The sequence below is a fragment of the Sinocyclocheilus anshuiensis genome, unplaced genomic scaffold (genome assembly GCF_001515605.1).
Source record: "Sinocyclocheilus anshuiensis isolate Anshui unplaced genomic scaffold, SAMN03320099.WGS_v1.1 scaffold553, whole genome shotgun sequence".
In the NCBI taxonomy this organism is placed as follows: domain Eukaryota; kingdom Metazoa; phylum Chordata; class Actinopteri; order Cypriniformes; family Cyprinidae; genus Sinocyclocheilus; species Sinocyclocheilus anshuiensis.
The window spans coordinates 2,927,819-2,947,359 of NW_015539821.1; the positions used below are offsets into that span (position 1 = coordinate 2,927,819).

Consider the following 19,541-nt stretch of genomic DNA (forward strand, 5'->3'; position numbering starts at 1 on the left):
TTTCTTTCTATGCTTAAATTCATTTGGCTGTGTGAAACTGGTGGCTGAAAGGAGTCTGCAATTTGGTCATATCCGTGAAAGAGAGACCCACAAAAGCCTCTCCAGGAATCTTGGAGAAGATTAAATTCCACAAAAAAAAATAAAAAACACAACAAAGAGAAAGTTCCTTTTGCAGGAGGACGGTATGACAGAAGGGAAGGGGCTGTGGGGGATTTCACTGCCCTAACTTGTCAATCATTTCCCTAACAGCTATTTTCTCTGCTGTTCCAACAAAGACTCAAGATGATCTGCTCTCTTCACTGCAGCCTGAAAGACAGAGGAGAAACAAAGAAGTTAGTTGTAAATCAAAATGTATGAACAACAAGCACTGCTTTACTGCAACAAGCAAATACATTGAATCAGACGTGTTGCAACTTACCTCATGCTGCTTTCGCAGGTTATTAACAGTCTCTTCCTTCTTCAAAATAGCGGACTTCACTCTACAAAAGAAAGAGACCAGGAACTCAAATCAAGCATAGAGTAAACACCTCATCTGCAGCTTTAATCCAAAGCTAATTATTTTCCAACCACTGTTCCAAACAAGGAACTAAAAGAAAAATCCTCTTGGCCTCTGACCTTTGATGCACCTCCGCAAGCTCCTCTTCTTTCTCTTTGGTCACTCGCTCCAGCTCTAAGCGGAGTTGTGCCTTGGCCTCAGAAACCTCCATCTTCATCCTCCTATTCTCTTCCTCCGTCTCTACAAGCCGTTCTGCAAATTCTTGTCTGATCACTTCTGCTAGACTACGGCGCTCATCTGATAACTTGTCACGGGCCTGTGAGCCAAACCATAAAAAGAGACCGAGACAAAGCATGAGGAATGAAGTTGATTGAAAAGCCCAAAAAACAAGCTAAACAAGATACAAAATGATTCTTAGGAGGGTAAATCTCATGAAGCAGTTTTAGCATTGCATCACTTGCTCACCAATGGATCTTCTTCTTCTGGAGATTGGTTTATTACAAACACACTGGTTTTCATTTTATAAAACGGTAATTGATACAATGGAGTATACTTGTGATGTTTTATCAGCTGTTTGAACTCCTATTCTGACGGCACCCATTCACTGCAGAGGATCCACTGGTAAGCATTCATGTAATGCAAAATTTCTCCAAATCTACTCCGATGAAGAAACAAACTAATCTACATCTTGGATGACCCAAGGGTGAGTAAATTGTAAGCGAAATTTCATTTTTGGGTGAACTATTCCTTTAAAATAGGCTTAATTGATTAATGAAATTATTATAATTTTAGGGTAAAATATAAATATAATATTCACCCCTGTAGCTAACTGAGTAAGTTATCTAACCACAATCAGTAATCTATTTTCAGTCATTTCATACAATGGCACTGACATTCAGGTGTAACGTCAAACAGAAAGGGTCAAAACTAAAGTCATTCAGTTTATCACACTTCCAGAAAAACAAGTTCCCTAGCTTTTATCCTGAATGACTTACTGACTTAAAGGGTTAGTTCACCCAAAAATGAAAATTAGCCCATAAATTACTCACCCTCAAGTCATCCTGGGTGTATATGACTTTCTTCTTTCAGACGAATCCAGTCGGAGTTATATAAAAAATTGTCTTTGATCTTTCAAGCTGTTTCATGGCACTCAGCGGGTGTTGCATGCATCAGACCAAAAGCAGTTAAATAAAATGCGCCCATAAATAAAAAACAAGTGTCTCACGCGGCTCCGGGGGGTGAACAAAGGCCTTCTGTAGCGAATCAATGCATTTTTGTAAGAAAAATATCCATATTCAAAACGTAATAATTACTTTAATGTAGCTTGCGCCAACAGTTGTACACAGAAGCAGCTCTGGGTGCACAACAGTGAGCGCAAGCTACATTAAAGTGATTATTACGTTTTGAATATGGGTATTTTTCTTACAAAAACGCATCGATTTGCTACAGAAGGCCTTTGTTCACCCCCCGGAGCTGTGTGAGACACTTTTTTTTATGGATGGGCGCATTTTATTTAACTGCTTTTGGACTGATGCATGCAACACCCGCTGAGTGCCATGAAACAGCTTGAAAGATCAAAGACAATTTTTAATATAACTCCGACTGGATTCGTCTGAAAGAAGAAAGTCATATACACCTAGGATGACTTGAGGGTGAGTAATTTATGGGCTAATTTTCATTTTTGGGTGAACTAACCCTTTAATCGGAGCACTTTTTGACACTGAACTAAAAGTCAATATTTTTTATCAAGTCCAATTCAAAGTAATGGTTTGTTTTGGTGTTATTTGTATTTTCAGCTTGTGAGACTTAAATCAGTCTAATTACTTTATACAGTGCAATTCTATGTAATTACTGACTGTTATTGTTTAGTATATAGTTAGGACCATTTACTGATAATAAAATCATTAGGGAGCCAGAATTGTCACTTACTCATTTAACTGAATCCCTATGATTCCCCTCTCTACCAAAGAATCTACAATAGAGTTTGTCGATTTATGAGTAACCTTATATGCGTTAATGAGTGTGGACAAACAAAGCAGCGCCACTATAACGATGGTTACCCGGGTGAGGTCGCTTATCTCCTGCTCTCGTTGTCGTAAAAGCGTCTGTAGTCGGAGGAGCTCTGCCTCCATCTCACTGTGTTTCTCTCTCAATTCTTGCTGTTTCTGCAGTGCTGCCCGCTCCGAACGCTCCAGATCTCTGAGCTCAGCCTCGTATTTCTCCCTCACACGCTTTATTCTGCACAAACACATACATATACACCATACAAAATGTACATTCAGTTTGAAAAAACAAAACACAGTCCTTCCGTCCACATGTTAAATGGATGGGTTTAAATGTAAATGGCAGTATATCCAGAGTGCAAATTGTCTAGAAAGAGCTCAAAAATGTGGCCCACAATGAAAATCAAAGCAAAACACCAGTCTTCAGTGTCACATGATCCTTCAGAAATCATTCTAATATGCTGAAGGTGTACATTACAATAAATAGTTTCAAAGAATACAGTATATTTGTATGTTTTTAATTATAAATTAACTCATGATGAACAGCAGTACTGGTCTACAAGTAAACTGGTCAGCAGGGAAATGCGTAGCACATACTGAGTCTTAAAATCTGTGCTAATTAAACACATGTGGGTAGAACTGTAACATCCGGTGCCACCCAGTTCTCCAGAGACATTTAAGTTCACACAAACAGGAAGGGGAAACACACCGGTTGTCAGCTGCTCTCGCACACTCCTCTCTTGCCCCTCTCGTCTCCTCCTCTAGTCTCTGAATGGCCAGCTCGATCTCTTTGTCTCTCCCTCGACGCACTTCCTCTTTAATCTCCCTTTCTCTGCTCAGCAGCCATGCTTCCTGTGAGAGTAAACACAGTGTTCTGAGACCACCACAGGGACTTTTTAACCTTATGTAAACTTGCAGTTGTAAACTTTCTGTGACTTTGTTAATACAGAGATATTTGACAGAATTTGTTTGACCCAGGGGTGTGTAAACACACTAAACCTATGAAATTACACCATGGCAAATTACTCTGTTACCACCTTGAACTCTTGTTGACATACGATAGAAAGATGGGTTATAAAGGAGGTCATTTGCATTTGCAAAGCAGTTGCTATGTAATTCTGACAAATTTAAAGCAATAAAATAAAAAATACACTACCGTTCAAAAGTTTGGACTATGTAAATTTTTTCAATGTTTTGAAAGTAAAAACTGTAATATTGTGAAATATTATTATAATTTAAAATAACTAGTTTTGATGATCGAGATACATTTCTTATTATTATCAATGTTGAAAACAGCCTAATATTTTTGTAGCAACAGTGATCTTTTTTTTCTTTGATATATATATATATATATATATATATATATATATATATAAAAAAAGTATTTATTTGAAACATAATTCTTTTGTATGATAATAAATGCAAGTCTATTGTCAACTTTGATAAATATATTGCATCCTCTCTGAATAAAAGTATTAATCTGTTTAAAAGAAAATCTTACTCACCACAAGCTTTTGAAAGGTAGTGAAAAAAAAAGAATGCTACAAACCTCCTTCAATAACTAACATTTTAGAATGGTATTTTTAGTAATTAATTTTTTAGAATTGATGTTTAAAGCCATACAGCGCATGTTGTTCTTGTTAAATACATTTTAAAATTTTTACAACATTTAATCTTAACAACAGTTAGTAAGTGTAAATTGGGCAACTTTCACATTTGAGTCTCAGAAAGCAGAAGTGGACACTATGATGCAATTTAACTCCCAGTTAACCATAACTGTAATGTACAGTACTGAGAATTTTAGATGTACATTTGGCTCAAATTCCAAACATGTGCATACACGCATACAATTGCTTCTCAAATATGCATTCTCTCATTGTAAACATGCAAAATATGCATAGAACAAAAAAATATATAAACTCATCATTTCTGCTAGATAGACTTGTGATGACACAAACACATACCTCTTTTTTCATATAATTTTCTTCCCATGTCTGTTTCTCAATATCAAGTCTTTCCTTCAGGGCCTTTATTTCAACCTAATGAGAAATACAGACAAAACGCAATTAAAAAGAACCAAAAGAATGAGATACTATTCTATATCACCACAAAAAAAAAAGGTGCTTTCATGTGACCCCTGCAAACATTGCACCATCAAACACATGTACACGTCTAAACAGACATGTCATTTGAGTTCTGTGCCTGAAAGCCTCAAGCAAAAAACAAAACAAAAAACAACTGGGTTTAGAAAAGGGATGATGCACAGAATGAGGAAGGAGGAAGAGATTATGAGTGCTGCACAGTAGACATTTCCTGAAACCTGTAAAACCGGTTGGTATCATTATTACTAAAAGTTGCAACGTATTTACTGCTGGCTTCCTGTTTCTTGTTGATGGTTTGTTTATTAAGACTGACTCACTGCATCATGCTTTAATGCACGTATGCCGTTGCAGGCAATTTCTCAATTGCTTAAACACTATCACCAGGCTTTTGAACTAAAATTTCAAAACCATAACGCCATTTATCAAAAAGCACACCCATTTCCCTAAACTAAACACTATTCCCCTTTTTGACACATGAATCAGATTTGTTGAACGGTCACTGCAAAACTCTACACACAAATCCCTTCATTTCTCATTGCCTAGACCATGTTGTCATTTAGAAAGCACTAGCATTCAATATTGTTCACTCAAGTCAGCATAGCTTGACGCTGACTTTGTAGCATACGTTTGACGGAACCGTTTGCTTTTGTCTTTATTTCCTCTTATATAAGCCTCTTATACTTTGTACTTATACTTTTATAGTGGCTATTATTGTTCATTAAAACTGACATTTAACAAAAAGAGGCAGAGTTGTGCTTATTGTCGCGGTTCAGACATTTAACAAAAAGAGGCAGATTTGTGCTTATTGTCGCGGTTCATCGTCGATCGCTACTTTCCGGCATACACCACGTCTATCATGAAGGGTACTGTTGGCGGTGGAAACGCAAGCCTGATCATGGTTACCCATACCGAATCGTACTGTACTGAACTGTACTGTACAGTACCGCTCAGTGGAAACGAGGCAAAAAAGTATTAGTAATACAACAAAAACATGTTATCTGATGTGTTACAATTTCTGAAAGTCATGCACACTGCCTGAAAGGCATAGTTCACCACAAAATCAAAGTTCTGTCATCAATTACTTGACCTCATGTCTTACCAAACATGTATGACTTACTTTCTTGTGTGGAACCCAAAAAATGGAAAACAAAACAAAAAACCACCAAGCTGCTTTTTTCCCCCATACAATAAAAGTGAATGATGACTAGACATTAGAGCTGCACGATTAATCGTTAAAAGATCGCGATCTCGATTCAGACAACCACACAATCTCATTTCTAAATGACAACGATTCTCCCATGTCTATTAAACCAAGACAAAGTCTTACCGGATCATTCAAATCTGCGTTCGCACTGCCGCTAACACACAGAGAGCAGTTACCATGTTTGGTTAAGAAACAGCTTCACAAACAGTCTTTTCAACTACACAGTATTATTTCTGTCGTACAGTCATTCATATTATCCCAGAAATACTGGGATGAAAGTTTATAATTCAGATATAAACATTGATGTCTATGGTAACGCAACCAAAATAGAGCAAATCCGCGTTTGAAAGTAACTGCCGCATAACATTTGTGTCGATTGCATTGTTTGCATTGCAAAAGTGACTTAAAAAATGTATAATTGAATGAATAATTTATTCAAGAGAATCATTCAATAACGCTGATTCATCCAGTAGGTTTATGAGTGAGTCGTTGAATCATTGATTCAAACAACTTTTTCATAATTTTAAGAAAACAAAAACCTTAAAAAACTAGATTAGGGGAGAGGAGGGGAGGGTAGATGTGCAAGTGTTTTACCTGGTGTCGTCTCTCCTGCTCTTCTCTGCTCTTCTCCAGCTCTTCTCTCAGTGCTCTTGCTGCCAAAGAGCTGTTCTTTTCCAGCTGCTTCCTTAAGTCCTCCAGCTCGGCATGCTGCCTATATAACACACAAACACATTTCCATTTAGTTATAACTTAACTTTTATCTACTCTAGGTCCTCTCTTTTGGACACTCACAAAAAAAAAGGCTTAACCAGTAATTTTTTTTTAGTCTTGCTGTCCACTAAAAACATCTAAATTCTTAAAACATGACTTATGAAACTACTATTTCGACTTGTTTTATCTAATATTTCTCACATTTCTTACCCAACTGTCAAAAACATTTTTTTTTCTTGTTTTAAGCATACATCTGAGTAACTTTAGTTATGTTTGCCAAGAAAGAAAAGCTAAATCTTTTATCTTTTTTTGTTGTTGATATTTTTACTGAAACACTGGATAAAAAAATAAAATAAATCAACTCTCAATTATCACAACATGAAAACACATGGAAGTTTCTTTAATTATTTTAGAAGTTATGAATTTATTAATAATTTATAAATTATTATCATTAGAATAATTATTATTAATTCCTGTTCAGTAATTTGACCTGGCTGCCAGCTGTGTGATTCGCTCTTTCTCCTCTGACACTTCTTTATACAGACGTCTCCTTTGCTGCTGCAGCGCGTTCTCCTCTTCCTGCAGCTGTTTCTCAAACCTGAGACACAAACACACATTTATTTTCTCAGTTGTACATAGACTTTCAATGATTATGTGTTCTTATAATTCAATGCATGGGAAATTAGGACTTCATTTTTGTTTTATATACAAAACAAACTTACTGTATGCACTTAGACAAAATCTTTATTAACATAATACCCACAGTAAACACCCAGAGAAGCTCAGGTTTATTTAAGAGGTGCGTTTGTATACATTTTCTACTGATCTAGGCAACAGTAATTGAAGACAAGCAAAGATTTTGGGGAATTTATTTTTTTTACATTGTTTATGGCCTGAAATGATCTTTCAGCCACTATCTCACCTTATTTTTGTGAATAGGATACAACTGTTCCATTAAAACATGTAATCGGCACTCAATTTGGGAGTGTGTTTGTCCCATTATCTGATTTGCATAAAGTGAAACAATGGAAAAAAGCAATGCAGAAGGTGTGTGCAAATTTTTTTTTCCGCCCACACAAAACACAGACATACCTTCCCATCTGCTTCTCTTTCTGTCATACACACATAACCTAATAAACACACATACCCATGCTGATTTTATTATCCCCTATGAATAATCCACAAGTCTGACAGAAATCAGTTAGAGAGTTTCAGGACTGAATGGAGAAATTCATGGAATGTGGGAGGAAGAATATGCCTCCTCAATAAAGCCAAACACATTTCGGCTTACTTGATTACTTTGACTTTTATTCACTATCCACACAAATATTCAAGGAATAGTTGACAAAAAAAAAAAATGACAACGTCATTATTCACTCACACTCATGTTGTTTCAAAACCTTTATGCTGTTTTTTTGTCTTTTTTTTTTAGTGGAAAATAGTCAAAGCTAATGTGTGACATCACACGTGTTCACATCCATATGATGCCCATTTTGAAATCTGGACATAAATTCAGGCTGGACACAAAGTATGGAGGGAAAATTCTCAGTAAATAACTACTTAAACTAAATTCAAAAAATTGTATTTGTTTTTTTGAAAGAAATTGATTTTTGAAAGATTTACATTTCAAATAAGTGCTGTTTTTTCAAAATTGCTTTTCATCAAAGATTAGAATGATTTCTGAAAGATCATGTGACACTGAAGACTGGAGTAATGGCTGCTGAAAATCCAGTTTTGCCACCACAGAAATAAATTGCTTTTTTTTTTTTTCAACAGGAAATACACAGCGCGTGTGTGTGTGTTTTCAAAAGCAGTATTTAGCTTTGAGATCATGTCTAGTCAGCTTCCTCTGTAGCACTTTTCCAGTCTCCCTTTCTTTTTTCAGAGTTTGAATGTGCTTGTGTTTTCTAACATCTGTGAACACATCGTCTCGGCTGCCCGTCTCTGTCACTGGTTTGATCTCTGATGAACAGGGGCCGGTTGCATAAACCGCTTAGACTAGACTTAAAAAGTTAGTCATCTAACTTTTTCTCTTTAAGACTGGTCATAACTTCTTAAAGTCAGTTATAAAAAGGGAGAATGGTCTCATTTGAATCCAAAAGGTAAGTCTGATTACCTCTTGGCTAACAACTAGCTGGTCAAACTAGTTCTTAAGACAGTCTTAACATAGTGGCTGTGTTTATGCAACTGGCCCGATGTGTATTCTGTGAGCAGATGATTCTGTGCACTGGACACATCTGAGTATGTGAGGGTATGTGTACCTCTGCTTGGCCAGTTCTCTCTCTCTCTGGCACTGTTCATCTCTTTCACTCTCCAACTGCTGTCGTAATTCCTCGGTCTGCCTTACGTAACGTTCGGCAGCCCTCTCGTCTGCCTGAAGCAGCTCTGCCTCATGAAGAACTCGGAGTTTCTTCAGCTCCTGCTTGTGTTTGGTTATGAGCTTCTGAATCTCTGGCTCCAGACCTGAGAGCATACAGGAGGAGACAGTTATGTAAACATTATTCAAAAATAACACAAATGTTTGCAATAGCATTGAAATAATCAGGGAAATTACAATGGAATTCAAAGGAGGAAAAGAATAAAACTACTATTCTCACTATTTGCTGATGTAATGTTTGAATTACAATGGCATGTTTCCCCAGTACACAAAGCAGCTCTGCGCTCATAAACGCTACTTTATCAGGTATTATCCACCCTTTTCCTGAATGCTGAAGTCTCACCCAACTCATACGGGAACAATGCTTTACATTTCCGGTCTCTGGTGTTTCTAGTCAAATTAACATATTTTCCAAGCCGATAAATATAACGTTAAACCTATGAAAATAGTTTTAAAAAGCATACATGGCGAGGTTTGCACCATTGAAAACAGATGAGTGCACATATCCTACATACAGCTCCTGATCGGGGTGAATTTCAGGGATTTTGTCCACAAAATGATAAAAGCACACATTATTTTATTATTTCACACACAGTATTTTAACCTAGGCGCTGCAAGCTATGCTCGTTTTCTCTTGTCAGCGTTTGACAGAATACAAGGCATACACTGCTGGACACAAACAGATTTGCTGGTGCACAAAACAAGAACTTTACAGGAATTGCTTAAGTTTATTGCTGTTACTGTGGCAGCCAACAACAGTACAGCTTAATCCTGCACACATTTTTATAGTTAGTTATATTGAAAAAGTTTCAGTTTAATTAAAGGGATAGTTCACCCAAAAATGAAAATTTGATGTTTATCTACTTACCCCCAGGGCATCCAAGATGTAGGTGACTTTGTTTCTTCAGTAGAACACAAACAAAGATTTTTAACACAAACCATTGCAGTCTGTTAGTCTTATAATGGAGGTGAATGGTAATAACGGCTTTGAGAGTAAAAAAAACATACACAAACAAAACCAAATTAAACCCTGCGGCCGCCAAGACTTATAAGTGCATTACCGCCACCTATCTCTCAAATGGACCATTGACACTCCTAATTGAGATTGTAGATAGAGTGTCAATGGTCCACTTGAGAGATAGGTGGCGGTAATGCACTTTTAAGTCTGCGATCCGCCGTAAAGCAAGAAGAAGAAGACGACACCTCACACGCCTGCTGTTGAGAACGCGCTCAGGAGGACGCGCCGCTGCTCAGGACAGTTCGAACAGTTCGGCTGATCTTTTTACCCAATGTTAACATGGATTTCTATGGAAACCAGAACAACAGCATCCAAATGGAAGTTAGAATCCATCATGCTGGTGCTCATCGATTAAAAAGGTGGATAGGTAAGATGAAATGAAAATTTAAGACTTAAGACTTTAAGGAACTGCGGGAACCCTGTTTTTAAGATAGATTTTCAGGGCAGTGATACATTTTGGTAGCCCAACTGAAAGACACAATAGCCCCGGGACGTCAGGCTAGTGATTTTGCAAGCCCTAAATGGGATCCAAAATTTCACATTGAAAATCTAGGATCATATTTTTTATTTAAAATCAAAACTTAAATAGCTGACGTAAACATTTAATTTGTAATTAAAAACGGTATTAAATTGGCAAAATATTAAAAATAGAATTTGCACTGGTTGTCTCAGATGTTTTATTGGTGTTGTGTCCTAAAATAAAATATAATTTAAATATATAAATAAATAACGGCGATTGGAAGATGTAAAAAAAACCACAGGTGTGATTATAGTAGCTCACCAAAAGCCTGTATCTTCTGTTTGTAAACAAGGTTACACAGTTTAACAAAGGCACTTGAAGAACGTGATTATTTTTTTCCCAGGCATGGCATCTATAATCCATTTTATTCTTTTCTTAATGCCACAGATAAAAATCATAAATGTGTGACATAAGCAGGCAGGCTGGTCTGTAATGGATATTGCTGAAAGGTGCGGTGATCTGATTCCAGTCAGAGAGATGTAGTAGCACTGGTGTGAACAGATGCTTGTTGTTGAACTCTGCTGACCTTTTACAGTGATCTCCTTGATCTTTTTGGTCTTCTCATCAATCCATTTCTCCCGGCGGAACTTTTCCGTGGCACTCATTAACTCTTTCAGCTTCTTAATCTCCTGTGGAGAAAGAGAGAGATGGAAGGAGGGTTAAACAGAAAGAGAAAACATCAGTCATGGCAGGACACTAAGGCTACTGGGTAACTGTAAAGAAATAAATTACATAAAAGTGGAAATTCTGTTGTCATTTACTCAAAATCATTTGATTCCAAACTTTATATTTTTGTTTTACTGGAGCACAGAAGAAGAAAATCACGTTCATTGTCTAATTACAATGAATGGGGTCTGACATTTTCTAGTGTTAAAAAGATGCAAAAACACCACGAATGTATCATAAAACTAAGTCCAAAGTCATAGGATACCTCTGAGTGTAATACTCAAACATTTGAACTTTATTGAGAGAAGTAGTGATCATGTCTGAATTGTTAGCGAGTCGTTCAGATGGGCTTTGTGAACTGGATCAATTGATTCAATCGAAAGATCCAACACAAAGAATGAATTGCACGTCACTACGTCTCTCATTGACGATTTTTAGTGTATTACAACTAAAGTTTAACTTTATTATGAAAGTTTCAAATCTAAAAGTATTGATTTTTGGCCTTTCTTAGTAAAGAGTTGCATTTCTGCACTAAAGCAATCATTTTATTTAAAAAGCATGATGAATAATAAATGAATGGAATATAAGAATAAAAGCATTACACTTCAGTAATTAATTCAGGCAGAACTGTTCAATGTACAGATATTCAAACTTTATTCAGTACATAATTCAATCTTTTTTTTCTGTTTGGCTATTTTTGTATTTTGTTTCCATCTTAAATGTGCAACAAATTAAAGTAACACGCGGTTAACTCCTTCCCATGTACAACAGGAACACCAAAATACACTGATGAAATGTTCAGCATTTAAAATGTAACTGAAAATAATGATATCACACATCATTCGCACAAACACAAGCTGTGAAATTGGGAAAAAGAAGCAAGGTCTTGAGATCAGCAGTTTGACCAGCTTGGAAATACGTTTGAAATACTCTTGTTATTACAGTAAGTCATCAACAGCCAGTTGGATGCTTCCTTGAGGTTAAAAAAAGCATGCAAGGTTAATGGCTCCAAGCAAAATGAAAAGTCTGCAAGTCTGTGTTAGATACGAGTTGAATAAAAGAATGGAAAATGACAGAACAAGGGAGTGATGAGGGGTTAGGTTAGAAAAACAAGAGTTACCTCACACATGGGACCCAGAATTTGCCAAACCTACAGGTAGATGGAAGGAAAGATAAAGAGAGAAACACTCAACAAATGCAGAATAGAGAAACAGTTAGCAGTGGCAAAGCAACACGGCAAGCGAACATGCATTTGATGTTGTGCACAAGTTCATACGAACATACTCAAGATTATGTGCAGAGATACAGCTACTGACAGCAGCAGAGAGAACCACAAACCAGTGAAAACAATAGCTGTTGAAACCAACACACGACACTGATCTGCTACATAGTCTAATACACTTCAGCAGACATTTAAAGCTCGATAGCCCCCTTGTGGCCAAAGCTGATGCAAAAACTTTGCTCAGAGGCACCCAGTGTTAATTTCGTTGACGAATAATTTTCGTCAACAACATTTTTTTCACCGATGACAACGAGTTGATAACGAAATAAAACTATTTTTGAATGACAAAAACTATGACGTAAATCTATCAACATTTTCGTCAACTAATAAAAATGAGATGAAAATGTTAGGGAGGGACGATTTGGGAAGAGATTCATTCAGAACGAATCTGCTGCGTGGTTCGGAGGTTAGATGCGTACATATGAACCGGCGGGACATAAGCTAACATACACTTGCTGCACGTCACATAAAACATTCAAAAATGTTAATATGTGGGAGTAAGAGAAGAGCAGACATATGGATAAATCTGACGACGCAAGAGAGAACTCTATTCGGTCCGGTTTTCTGAGCGCAGACACTGAAGCATACACACATAAAGCGTGTCTCACAGTGCGCGAGTACTCTTTCACGTCGCATGAACTGAGAATTACACACAAAATGATGTTGAATTGTCCGTTTTGATGAGCATTCACGTAAACACAGTTGATTACGTCTTAAGTGAACGTAAACAGTAGGGAGAACGTGTCTCAGTACATTGCATCCATTGTAGCCATGCATTCGGTTTTAAAGGGATAGAAGCCTAAAATGCTTAATAAATGCACTGTAACTAAACCCATTAGATTTTAGCCAACTAAATTTACTGTAATTTAGTTGCTTTTTAGTTGACTAAAATCTTATGATATTTAGTAGACTAAAACTAGACTAAAACTAAAAGACTATGACTAAAACTAAATCAAAATTTGCTGTCAAAATTAACACTGGGCACCTCATCAATCATATCAGTACACCAACTTTTCAAAACATGAATCTCACCATCTCATGTTGCTCCTGCATCTGAGCGATCTTCTTAGTGTATTTCTGATCCACCTGCTTGAGTTCTCCCACTACTTCCTCACAGCGTTCACTCAGGGCCTTTTTATCGTCAATCAGCTGAGTGAGAAAGAGAGACACATTAAAACATGTACAACCTCATCTACTAGTTAGACATACACTGCCATTCAAAAGTTTGGGATTAGTAAGATTTGTAATGTATTTTTGAAGATGTTTCTTATGCTCATCAAGGCTGCATTTATTTGATCAAAAATACAGAAAAAAACTGTAATATTGTGAAATATTATTGCAATTTAATATGTTTTTCTAATTTAATATATTTTAAATTATAATTTATTTCTGCGATACAAAGCTGAAATTTTCATCAGCCATCACTCCAGCCATTTCTCCAGTCTTCAGTGTCACATGATCCTTCAGAAATCATTCTAGTATGCTGATTTATGGGTGGGTAAGATATTTGAAATGTGAAATATTATTACAATCTAAAATGACTTTTTCGATTTTAACATATTTCAAAATGTACTTTATTCCTTTGATGGAAAAGCTGAATTTTCAGCAGCAATCATTTTAGTAGAATTTTACAAATCATTCTAATATGCTGATTTGGAGCTCAAGAAACTAAATCTATTTAAAAATTTAATAATATAACGATTTATACAAATATTTGTATAAACATGATTTATAAAATAATTGTATAAACATTTATACATAATTGTACATGTTTTATATTCCATTAAAATATTTACAGTATTCCATTTATGCAAAAATATGATGTGTAAATTAAGTCTATATTTTTAAGACAGGTTTTTGCATTATGACATTATTTATCATGGCAATTAATTATCCCTTGCATCCAGTTTTTACTTCAATGCGTCCACTGTAATTGTATTTGAAGTGTGTTGAGATTAATACCTGGTCTATAAATGTCAAGTGTCTCTGTATAGTAGCTTCATACTGCTGCTTCTGTAACTGGAACGTATGACTGAGCTCTTTCTCAGTCTCCTTCACATGCCGGATCGTCAGCTCCCTCTGCTGGGCCTACAGACACACATTCACCTTTATATTAGTCTTGGACGGCACAATTCATGGATCATCTGTTGCATATTGCACATACACGTATGTAACATCATTGGAGGTTGAAGGTGTAGAGCGCACTGAACCATACTGATGATAATATATGCAAATGTGTGGATGTTTGTTTTACCAGTGCTGTCTGTAGCATATTGACTGTGCGTTTTTTCTCATCCAGCTCCAGTTTGAGTCTCATCATAGAGCTGGTGACCTCAGCAGCTGTGGCTGAGGCTTGCTCCACAACTGCTAGATCTTCCTCGGACAACACCACCTACAGTCACATACACATGAATATAAAATTAATTGCTGATACAGCATAAAAACTGAGCTTCATATGCTCAGTTCATATATGCTTACCTCTCTATGGGATCCAGAGGTGACTGAGCGTGGTCTCTCCTGCTCTGACTTCTCCATCTCATCCAGGAAGCTCATAATGCTCTGCAGTTTGGCTTCTGAAAGCAGAGCGCCCCCATCTGGTAGGGCTGGGGTCTGACTCAGCTGCCTGTGCCGTTCCACATTATCCGTTGTCAGGGAGTTGGAGTCTTCATCCTGAAAAAAAAAAATCCATGTGGAGGTTAGCCAACCATAAAAAAGGTCACTACCATTCAAAAGTTGGGGTCAAAAGAGGTAAGTTTTATTTAGCAAGGATACATTCATTCATCCTAATAGAAAATGTATCACGGTTTCCACAAAAATATAAAGCAGCACAACTGTTTTCAACTTTGAAAATAATCAGAAATGTTTCTTGTGCACCAAATCAGCATGTGTCAGATCATGTGCCACTGCAGACTGGAGTAATGACTGCTGAAAATTCAGTGTTGCCATCACAGGAATAAATTACATGTTAAAACTAGACTAGAAAACAGTTATTTTAAATTGTAATAATATTTTATAATAGTTTATACTGTATTTTTGGTCAAATAAATGCAGCCTTGGTGAGCATAAGAAATGGTAGTGTGTATATAGAACTGTATATACGAAGATAAGTCAACTCACCTCATCAATCCACGAATACTTGTCCTTCCTGTAGCTCTTGGGCTCTGACAGTCTCTCTGGCTCCTCTTCTAAGAGCTTCAGTGTGTCCAGCAAGTCATTTAGAGTGGTTTTTGACTGTGCCCTGCTCGATGACGCCCCCTGCCGCTGGTCCTCCATGCTCACAGACCTCTGGAGGATCTCCTGAGGGAATTAAGTGATGTGATGAGCAAAAGTGTTCATTTTATCTTCACAGCTGATGGAATCGTGTTGCGAGAGGATACCTGAGAACACTGAGATCCTCTGCATACAGAACCAGCGGGTGATGCAGCCCTCAGATTTGTCACATCATCCGGATCAGGCACCACGTTCACATTAGAATCTGAAGAATAAATGACAAACCGTGTTACTACTTAAGATTGATTTTCTATGACTGAAGAGAAAAATGTTTTCATGATATTCACCTACAAAGTATTAAAAAATGACATAAATTAGGTACAGGAAATTGAGTTTGATCAGACAGAGTAGTATGCACCTGTGTTCTTTGCCTTGAAGTCAGTGGAAGAAGTGGGTGAACTCTTGGTGAGTTTTTTACACCCCACTTTCCCTGCATGTCTTAGTGCCTCTACCTCCTCCTCTGCTATCTGTTGTACCTCTGCAGCACGTTGGGCTCTTTTCTGCTGAAGCTCCTGTTTTGGATGCACAAATAAATACACCAATAAGTCAGAAAACAATGTCTTAGTCAACACAAACTGAAAAAGCAGTGCAAACTACACTATCGTTCAAAAGTTTGGTGTTAGTAAGACTTTTGTAATGCTTTTAAAAGCTCTCTTACGGTACATTCACACGGGGCGTCGGCGCCAACGCTTGACGGAGGGCATATCTGAAGCTTGGCGCTGACGCGATCGTCATAGTGACAACAGCCAATTACATTTGACCGCAACTGGTTAGTGTCTGAACTAGGCTATTTGCATAAGGCGATCTGATTGGCTGACGCCTCCGTTGGCGCTTGAAAAGTTGAGAAATTTTCAACTTCTGCCGTGAGCAACGATTTGATGCTGACGGACCCACAATTCAGTTCGGCAACGCATGACGTCACCCATTCAAAGTAAATGAGAAGCGTTAACGCTGACGCCCCGTGTGAATGTACCGTTACTCTTTTCTATTTGAATATATTTTAAAATAGAATTTATTCCTTTGAAATCATTCTAATATTTTGATTGGTGTTCACAACATTATTCAAAATTAGTATAATTATATAAGTTGTGCTGATTAATATATTTGTGAATCTTTTTTTTTTTTTCAGGATTCTTCAAGGAATAGAAACTGAAATTTTTGTAACATTATAAATGTCCTTACTGTCATTTTTGATCAATTTAATGCATCCTTGCTGAATAAAAGTACTAACTTCCTTAAAAACGTAATATATTACTTAACTGTAATTAGTTCTGCATATAATTTCTGAAGACTGCTGTACCTGTATGGCAGTAAGGCGAGCCAGACGAGCTTTCTCCTCCCTGATGCGCTTTCGATCATCTTCTTTCTTCTTCAGTGATTCAGCGGCTTTCTCCTCCTCTGCTCTCTGCTCTCTCTCCTATATAAAATAAGTCAAATCACCCGTAAGAATGGGAGCGATACCTTTGAATTAGGCTAGATACCGTAAAGCTTAACCATTCATTTAAACAATATCCACTACAGGTCTATAGCCTCTGCTGATAGATACTGTAACTACATCACCTGGAAGCAAAAATAATCTACATTGCAGGGCATTTAAAAGTAGTCATGTATTCTGATTAAATAAATTTTTTTAATTCAAATATTAATATATTATGTGTTATGATTAAACATTAATGTAAGTCAAGGTTTTATAGACCTCCTTGGTTAAAATACATTACCTTCTTTTTGGATATGAGGAGGTGTTTGATTGTATTCACATTGGCTCTCTTTCTGTTGGCATGGCGACGATGCCAACGCTGGATGGTAATAGCAGCATGGTTCACCTGCTGAATATACCTGTAAACAGTTTGAAATGTCTCAAAGGTCAATCAAGCATTTGCACGGAGATGATCACAGCTAGGGTGGAAACAACTGAGGCCTGGAAAACACTGCTGACCTTTCGGCCTCCTCCTCGGTCACCTCTCGTCTGCGTGGCTGACCTGGGCTTCGGGGGGCATTGTTGTTGGAGCTTGATGACGCAGAGGAGAAGTTCTTCTGAGACTTAGTAAGAGAACAGCTCACATCCACAGTCACATCATCATTTACGGTGGCTTTGATTAGGTTACTGTTAAAACAGAGAGAGGGCAATCACTGTAAATGTGTAGGCCTAGAAACAGCACACTCAAGCAAAATAGAGCCTTATTTAAAGGACTCGTGTCTAAGATTAGCTCACACAGATGTGCAATCATTCAAAGTCATAATGAACCTACTTGAAGGAGGGTTTCTGATTGGAGCTCTTGGGAGTGAGGGGTTTCTCTGAGTGGTTATTATGAAGGATGGTGGTCACGGAGTTACCCACAGCTGCTTTATTGCTCCTGAAAGTCAACATAAAGACATTCTACATATTCAAATTAATTTTTACATACCATAATCTAAAATATATATGCAGTCTTTTTGAAAGAAGCATCTTATGTTCACCAAGGCTGAATTTATTTGCTCAAAAATACAGTAATATTGTGCAATATTATTACAATTTAAAATAACTGTTTTCTGTTTTTAATATCTGTTGTTTTCAACAGATGTGCTGCTTAATATTTTTATGGAAACTATGATATATTTTTCAGGATTTTTTGATTAATGGATAGTTTAAACAGTATTTGTTTGAAATGGAAATCTTTTATAACATAAATGTCTTTTACTGTCACTTTTGATCAATTTATTGCATTCTAGCTGAATGAAAATATTAATTAAAACAATCTTACTGACCTTACTTACACACTTTTAAACAGAAGAAACTCACAATTTAGAAACAATTTCAAGAATTCAAGCATGAACTTTTAGTTGAAAGGATTCATAAATCACGAGACATAAATTTAGTCAAGGGTCTCTAAAAATCTGACTGGTGCTATATTTTAAAAGCCATAAAATTGAAAGGAATCTAGCTCTCTTCTCCCTATGGCATACTAATGCTTTGATTGACAAGCACAAAAAAAGGCGTAAAAGTGAATCTGTTGTCCGTGACACTGTTGTTATGGCAACAAGAGAGTTTGAAAGCTACCCATTAGTACACAGTGGTGTCTACACCGTAGGAGAAAATGGCTTCCCACCTGTTGTTGGCAGTGAAGTTGGCAGCCAGAGAGACGCCAGCTTCCCTCTTCTTCAGGCCTGTAGGAGAATCCATACTGCAGGTACTGTGAGAGCTGCTGGGCACAGGAAATGCTCTCGGCTGGTCATCCTGAAAGCAAGATATCAGTTTAAACCAATGCTACAGCAAGAGCAAGTAAAACCCTCATGATAACTTACCGCTGTTTAGAGCCTCCTGAGCTCATAAGTTTAAGATATTTTTCATAGCATGTCAATGAAATGAGCAAATTACCCTTACAAAAAGTTATCATGGTGTCCTACATATAATTTACAAGTATAATAAGATCCGACAACCACAATGACCGAAGATGAGTTACCAGGATGTTCCAGGTAGTATGGTCTTTGGATGTCTTGGAGAGGCTGGCTAGTTTTCTACGTCCATCAGAGCTGCTGTTGAACAGAGCCAGGAAGTCTTCTGTGTGGCCTTCACTGCAATCAGACACAGAGAGAGAAAGACAGGAAAGAAGGAAAGACAGAAAGGTCAGAGTATTACATACTAAACACACATGAGGAACATATAAACGCAAGACTAGACCAATAATACCTAAGCTACCATTCAAAAGCTTGGGGTCTGAAAGATTTTTTTTGTTTTTGAAAGGAGGTCTCTTATGCTCACTAAGGCTGCGTTTATTTGAACAAAAATACAGTTAAAATGGTAATATTGTGAAATATTTGAAAAACCGGTTTTCTATTTTAAAATGTAATTGTTGTTATTATTAATCCGGTGATGGCAAAGCTAAATTTTCAGCATCATTACTCCAGTCTTCAG

The 19,541-nt window shown here is 37.0% G+C and overlaps 1 protein-coding gene across 2 annotated transcripts in view; it reads right to left on the minus strand.

Moving 5' to 3' along the window:
- The window catches only part of LOC107684104 (centrosomal protein of 131 kDa-like), a 25,226-nt gene continuing 5,685 nt past the window's right edge, over positions 1-19,541 (minus strand). The window contains exons 4-27 of one of the 2 annotated variants that reach the window (XM_016480307.1): positions 19,090-19,201; positions 18,736-18,863; positions 17,899-18,003; positions 17,586-17,753; positions 17,368-17,485; positions 16,950-17,066; positions 16,008-16,161; positions 15,757-15,854; positions 15,497-15,676; positions 14,858-15,049; positions 14,634-14,771; positions 14,342-14,467; positions 13,412-13,528; positions 12,218-12,247; positions 10,958-11,060; positions 8,778-8,979; positions 7,007-7,114; positions 6,400-6,517; positions 4,464-4,538; positions 3,209-3,351; positions 2,557-2,734; positions 616-812; positions 419-479; positions 1-306 (exon numbers count right to left, since the gene is read on the minus strand). In XM_016480307.1, coding sequence (XP_016335793.1) covers positions 250-306; positions 419-479; positions 616-812; positions 2,557-2,734; positions 3,209-3,351; positions 4,464-4,538; positions 6,400-6,517; positions 7,007-7,114; positions 8,778-8,979; positions 10,958-11,060; positions 12,218-12,247; positions 13,412-13,528; positions 14,342-14,467; positions 14,634-14,771; positions 14,858-15,049; positions 15,497-15,676; positions 15,757-15,854; positions 16,008-16,161; positions 16,950-17,066; positions 17,368-17,485; positions 17,586-17,753; positions 17,899-18,003; positions 18,736-18,863; positions 19,090-19,201 — 3,025 coding nt within the window. In that variant the 3' untranslated portion in view covers positions 1-249. The remainder of the gene's footprint in view (positions 307-418; positions 480-615; positions 813-2,556; positions 2,735-3,208; positions 3,352-4,463; positions 4,539-6,399; positions 6,518-7,006; positions 7,115-8,777; positions 8,980-10,957; positions 11,061-12,217; positions 12,248-13,411; positions 13,529-14,341; positions 14,468-14,633; positions 14,772-14,857; positions 15,050-15,496; positions 15,677-15,756; positions 15,855-16,007; positions 16,162-16,949; positions 17,067-17,367; positions 17,486-17,585; positions 17,754-17,898; positions 18,004-18,735; positions 18,864-19,089; positions 19,202-19,541) is intronic. The other variant, XM_016480308.1, reaches the window with a different exon arrangement.